General features: G+C 56.7%; 1 protein-coding gene across 1 annotated transcript; it reads right to left on the bottom strand.

Annotated features, from left to right (window-relative positions):
* Positions 1 to 678: 678 nt before the first annotated feature.
* LOC309844863 (spermatogenesis-associated protein 31E1-like) lies at positions 679 to 6,322 on the bottom strand. The gene is made up of 4 exons (XM_082692194.1): positions 6,063 to 6,322; positions 5,632 to 5,689; positions 5,025 to 5,085; positions 679 to 4,785 (listed from the first exon to the last, which is right to left on the bottom strand). The coding sequence occupies exons 1-4, from the start codon at positions 6,246 to 6,248 to the stop codon at positions 741 to 743; spliced, it is 4,350 nt and encodes a 1,449-aa protein (XP_082548320.1). The 5' UTR covers positions 6,249 to 6,322; the 3' UTR covers positions 679 to 740.
* Between the last annotated feature and the right edge of the window lie 379 nt (positions 6,323 to 6,701).

Raw genomic sequence — 6,701 nt, 5'->3', positions numbered from 1 at the left:
GTCCCACCCTAAGGGCAGGGTCCCCCCACCCACAGCCACACCCCCTCCATCCCCCAGAAGGGGAAGGGGGTGCTGGTGAGCAGGCCCCTTCAGTGCCCTGGGGCTGGGCAAGGCTGGTCCCTGGGGGTCTCTGTGGCACCCCCCACACATCCTTAGTGCCGGGAGCGAGCTTGTCCCTTGCTGCTCCGAGTGTGAGAAGAGGGGCTGACAGAGCTCAGATGAGATTCCCTGGGGTGAGAAGGCTCCCAGGGAGGCCATCCTCTACTCCCTGAAGGAGACTGTGTGTGGGGTGGGGGGCAGGATTTCTCTCCTCTGCCCTCAGGGCCAGCTTTGTGTCTCCCAACTGTGGGCCCCACTCTGACCTAGGACTCTGTCTTCCTGGAACCCGAGCAGGATTTCTGCCTTGGCAGACTCTCCCTGCAGCCACACAAGCTCCAGGTGGAGGGAAAGCAGGAGAGGATGGGCAGAGCGAGTTCCCGGTCTGGGTCTTGTTCACCTTGTCGTGGAAACTGAAGGAGATGAGGAAGGAGGTGGGGGTGGCCCCACAGTCACCCATCCTCCAAGGCCCCATTTGTTCCAGAAGCCAAAGCAGGCCATCAGGGAGAGTGGACCCTGATCCTTCCCACCCCCCAAAGCAGGGCACACACAGAGGCCAGCACCACTCACGAGAAAAAGAACATGTATTTTGGGGAAGCAAAGTAATTGTGGCACGGAGAAGCCATTAGCCCATAGAGGATGTGCTAATGTGAGAAAAAAAAAGTTTTTCTCTGCACCGTTTGCGTTTTTTCTTGGAGGAAAGTTGTCCTCCCAGGAAAGGCGTGAGCAGCACAGAGTGGTTGGCCTGGTGTGATGTATCTTTGAAGGAGGCAGTGCCTGGGGCAGTGTGGCTGCAGGGTGTGGCCTGAAGGGCCCAGCACGAGGGACCCACACTGGCAGGGTCTGCCTGGGCCCCCCCGCACCTGGGCGGGGAAGGGCCACGCGACCCACTCGGTCTTGTTGGCATAGCTGTGACCCCTGGGGGTGCCATGTGGGCTGGCTGTCTCCCTCATCACCCTCCTCTGCTCTTGGTAGGAGAGGACCCTGTGGTAGCAGACACTGGGGTCTGCCAAAGCCTGGAGGTCCTTTTGGCACCAGCTGAACTCTGGGGCCCTGAGTCCCTGGTGAGGCACGATTTTCTCCTCTAGGATCTGCCCCACAGTGGTCACGACCACCTGAGCCTCGGCACAAGCGCTGTCCATGGCCGACATGCCTGTGGCTTGTCCCCGGCCCTGGGATGATGATGACTTGCCCTTTTGAAGGGAATCTTCCAGTCCTTTGCCTTTACTGGGAAGGAACCACTGGAGCAGGTGCTTCATCCTTCTCCTGAAATAATTTTCTGGAGGTGCCGCCTCCTTTTTCAGTGAGATCTCACAGGTCTTGCTTCCCGAAGCTTCTGCTGACTCCTGGCTCTGTACGGGGCATCTCACCTCACTGATCTGGAGGAGCTTCAGTTCCGACGACTCTTTGGCAGGCTCTCTTGAGGGGGACCTCCTGGAGCTTTCTCTCTCTTCGGGGGGTACACATGACCTGCTCAGGCTCTTACATTGGTGTTGTAGTCCTGGGGGTCCCGGCTGCCTGTAGGGGCTCTGGCCACGGGATCTTTGGCCACGTGGCACCTGGGAAGTAGATGTCTCTTCACTGGACCTGCTCTGGAAGCCAGACAGACATCCCTGAGAAGCCAAGACATCAGCAGCGAGGAACACGTTGGACTGACAGTCTTGAAGGAGATGCTCAGTGGCAAAGTCTTGATGGAGGACCACAGTCTCACAGTCTTGAAGGAGCATGGTGGGGCTGGTGGCCCGAGGCTGGTTCTCTGACTCCATCAACTTCTGGGGCTCCGATCCCCTGTGCTGAGCGTCAAGGCATAGCTCTTTGGGGTGTCGGGCGACCAACTTTGCAGGTGGCGGGGGGCTGTTGCTTTTTCCTGAAGACCCTGATCTTCTCAGCTCTCTACGGATGCCTTGGTTGTTGTCCAGCACACGGGGTTCTAAGGTGACTCCCCAGGCAGGGGCCTCCTTGACCTCCCTGGGCTCTTCGGCACTCAAATCCTGGGGCTCTAAGCTGAGCTCTAGCATGGTCACGTCCCGTGAGGCCTGACCCCCATTCGCTCTCCTTGGCTTCTTCATGGCCGTTGCTGGACTTGGACTTGACTCCAAGGTGTTGTTCATAAGAGTCCTCGAGGCAGTCTCACTGTGCCAGATTCTGCCCACAAAGCTGTATGTGAAGGTCCGAGAAGGTGGCCTGGTCACCTCTCCAGCCGGAGGCCCACCCCCAGGTGCAGTCCCTTCCAGAGCCTGCTGGATTTCCTCACATGTAGGCTGGGGAGCACCAAGGGGACCCCCCCAGGTGGGATAAGACTCGTTCATCACCTCTCCTTGATAGGGCTGAGGTGGTTTTCCCTCAAACTTGGTTCCCGAGCCAACCTTGGATACACAGGTGGCTGAGAGGGGACTGGAGGACTGGGAGAGGAGGAAGCCCTTCTTCATCTTGAAGATGATTATAGGCTTGAGAACCTTGAGGGGGAGGCCCCACTGGTGCTTCACCCTAAGCCTTATGATGTGTGTTTCTAGCATCCGCTGAGTGTATGGACTGAGGATGGAAAAATCATGGAAGGTGGTCATGCAGCGTTCCCAACACTTGGAAAGTGCTGGCTTTCCAGGTTTCCGATGAAGGCTTGGCTTTCTGGGAAGGTCCAAGGCATGGTGGGCAGTGAGCCTGGAAGGAACCTGACCCTCGCTGGACTGCCCCAACTTACTGAAATGGGTTTGAAGGTCTTTTTCTGGGTTTTTCTCTTCTGCGCTGCTTGTGGAGGTATTCAAGTCTGTGTCTGACTTCTCACGATTTCTTCCTAGAACCTTCCCTGGATAGCTCATTGTGACACTGTGTAGATCTTTCCGGATCCTCCCTGCACTGGACCTTGAATCCTTGCCCAGGCTTTTTCCTGGCACGGTCCTTCCTGGGTATCTGGACCCAGTCTTCTGCGTGGCCTGGCAACTTCCATCCGTAGATTCAGACTCGGATGTGGGACTGTGCCAGCTGCGTGCCTGGGGCACCTTCTGGAACTCTTGGTGAGGCTGTATCTTCCGGGATAGATGGATCCTGCGGGGCGGGCCCCTTTCTTGCTTCATGAGCCTCTTCCAAAGGTGCCACTCCAGTTGCTTCCGGAGCTCAGAGTCGATCAAGTCCCCCGGAAGGACAGAGTCTGACCCATGGCCCTCAGGGGCCTGGTCACTCTGTGGAAGGTTGGGAGGACCTTGGCTAAAGACTTCCTGAGATCTTTTCACCACAAGAGGTACCTTGTCACTTTCTAGTTGCTTCTTCAGAAAGTGACAATCCAGGTTTTCAACGGCAGTTAACATGTAAGACGGTGTCTTCTGGTCTACAGTGCAGCTCCCCATATCCGGTGGCAGAGAAGGCGGTCCGACTGGGACAGAGGGTGCAAGGCTGGCCTGGGTCTGGGGCTGAGCTAGAGGGGGGAGCTGGGCCTGGTCCAGAGGGAGGGGCTGGTGCTGATCCAGAGGGAGGTGCTGGGGCTGAGTCAGAGGCAGGGGCAGGGACTGGGACAAGCTCATGGTCAAGGGTTGGGGAGGGGCCGAAGGGTCCTGTAAGTCCTGGGTCAGGGAGAAGCATGGAGCCAAGCTGGCCTGAATCCGGAGTGGCAAGGCATGAGAGAACTCATTGAATATGATGGATGGGAGCTCCAGTGAGGGATCGGTCATCCTGACAGTGGCAACCAGGGATTCGCTGTGCAGAAAGGGGAGACCCCAGAAGAGCTGGTTACATTTCTGCTCGAAATTGTCCCCTGGAATCTTGGGATGTGGGAGCTTCTCAGGACCAAGCAGCTGTTTTGCTTTGCCCCTCATGCTCCAGAAGGATGGGCAGCCCATGGTGTCCTGCCCATTACCTGGTGACTTGAGCATTCTCCCGAAAGACATCAGTTGGTATTTTGACCTTTCCTTCTTTTCCTTCTCCTTCCAAAACTTCAGTTCTGTTCTCTTGGCGGTTAGTATCTCCAGAAGCTTCTGGATGTCCGGGTTATTGAGAGGGGGGATCCTAGTCTCTCCCTGTCTGTGTCTGGGGTCTCCCCAGAACAAGGCCTCTGGTGGGGCGCCGGACAGAGATGCTTGATGAGACTCCAAGCATGTTGAGGTGGACAGGTTCCAGGCATTGGCAGCCGCCTGCCACCAGGACAGGGCTGAAATGGGGTAGTGTGAGCGGCCCATTCCCGAGATGGCTGGGACAGAAGAAGCTGTCCTGTCAGCTGACCAAGGCATGTGCGGAGCTGATCTCTGTGGGATGGGGCATGGCGGGGGTCCCCTTAAGTCACTCTGAGGGAGATTAAAAGGAGAGTCCGGCCGCTCTGGGGCCAAGGAGGCTGTCAGAGGCTGAGGGGAGGCCTCAGAAGGAGGGAGACATGGTGGGGAAGGGGGAGGAGCAAGGGGCTGGTGTGAAAAGCCATCCAGGGGGAGGAAAGGCTCTGCTGTCCAGGAAGTACTCATGGAGGAGTGTGAACTGACAGAAATTGAGGAGGTCATTGGTCCTGATGACAGGGTGGAGGCCAGAGGCCAAGGGGGGCTCATCAGTGGAGCGTGGGCAGGTGATAAGGCCACGATGGGAGCAGCGTCTTCCACAGGCTCCCTGCATGGCTGACCAGTTCCAGCTGGCGACCCTTGGCGCACCCGCCCAGGGGCTGCTTGATGTAAGAACTGGTGGAAGCCGCCCTGGTCGGAGAGCCTCGACAGGTGGCTGTGGGAGACAGGAGGCGTGAGCAGCAGCTGGGGCCAGGAGCGGTCCCCACGGCCCTCCACGCCCACACCCACGTCACAATGATCCTACTGTCCCTCAGCCTGGGGCTTTGGTCACAGTTTGTCCCCATGGCTCCTCCCGCCCCCCTCCCATACCCCCATGGGCGGTTCTCTGCAGCCCGGGGTCACACCATAGACTTGGGGAGGCTCACCCAGGGGAGAAGGGGGCAGATTCTTTACCTTTGCAGAAGAGAGAACAGGTCCTGAACCTCTTCCAGATCCTGTAGGCAATCTTTGAAAACTGGAAATAGGAGACCGGGTCACAGAGGAAGGCGGGGCCTAGGGGTCTTACAGGAGGCTGGGTACAATGTCCCTTTAGGGGAGACCTTTGGGGGATTGGACTTGGAATCCTCAAACAGCACTGTCCAAGGCCATGTACCTGCACGGTTATTACAGGGTTCATGATCGGGATCACTTTGTCTTTTCCAAAGTGCTTCCTCGTTCATGACCGTGTTTCGGGAGGAAGAACCATGTGGCCTCACAGAAGAACCTGAGTGGAGTTGAACAGCTTCCACAGCAGGAGCGGGAGGCCCTGCCCTCAGTCCAGGCCCTGAGGCCCCTGCTGAGCAATACTGGTTTCCAGCCCCTCAGGGCTTTGTTCTGGCACAGAATCTGGGAAGCCTCCAGGTTCTCCTATTCCTCCCAGAAACCCCCAACCCCCCACCCCAGGGTTCTGTTTCCTGAGGAATGGGCTCAGGCCCTGGTGTCCTGGAGATGGTGGGGATGGGCCCTCAGAGCAGGGGCACAGTGTAACTGGGGCACGCAAGGGTGAGTGGTGGACACTAACCTTTCAGAGTCTGTTTTTTCTTTCTTCTTTTGCTCCTACTCCGTGGCTCCGCTTGGTACTGAGATAAGAGAAAACCAGGAGGCTGGGACTCCCGCCCCAGCAGCAGGTGACCCCTGCTCAGGGGCCTGACCTCTGCTAGAGAGACAGTTCTTAACTTCCGGTTCTCAGCCACTGGTCACTGTGTTTGGGAGGCTGTCCTGTACCCCTCCACCACACCTGGACTCTGGCCTGAGATCTTTGGGTATAAATCCTTGTGTCCCTCTAACCCCTGTCTGGTCTGGCTTGTCCTGGATGCATGGTGGTCTACTCTCTCCTGACAATTCTATTCTTTCCCATCTCAGGAGTCTCTCCAGTGACTCAGAAAAGTGGAAAGAATAATAGAAAAGAAGATAGAATCACATTCTGATGGGTCTGGGCCGAGGGTTCCTTACCTTCCTGCTCTTCCTCTGTTTCTTGCAAGGTGGTGAGGACGGATCAAGCTGGAAATAGGAAAGTAAGAGAAAGAAGATCCCTAGCCCCCATACAAAGGCAAGGATGGTATTAACTACCCAGATAGTGGGATTGGAGCTCAGCCAACTATGAGTAAGGAATTCCTGAGGAAAGAGATAATTCTCCATCTCTTTCCTCTGAGAAGCATTAGTCCCATTGCACTGCTGCCCTCAGGCAACTGAGCCCAGAGTTAGTGACCAGATCGCACTGCTGCCCTCAGGAAACTGAGCCCTGGGTGTGTATGTGCAGACGCAAGCCTCATGCCCACATCACAGAGCTATGGTCTGGTCACAAAGGGCCCTTGAGGGCAGGTAAGGGACACAGGTAGCTGCACCACATCTGCTCTCCACCGCCAGCCCTGTAGCTCCGTCATCCTTCCACCTTCCCAGGCCTGACACTTCTACCCACTCACTCTGCTAGAGACAGATCTTTGTCAATTTGCCTTTCATCCTGCATGGAGCTCAGAGAATACCTGTCCCCCTAGGGATCTCCAGTTGTGCTTCATCAGTTTCGTAGCCTTTAAAAATCTGGACTTGTCCTTGGAATTTTGGTTAATTCCCAGGAATTTTGTCCTCTGTCTG

Source organism: Mustela nivalis, assembly GCF_964662115.1.
Source record: "Mustela nivalis genome assembly, chromosome: 12".
NCBI lineage: Eukaryota > Metazoa > Chordata > Mammalia > Carnivora > Mustelidae > Mustela > Mustela nivalis.
Note: the sequence above shows the minus strand (reverse complement) of the source record. Positions and strands in the feature narration are given on the sequence as shown.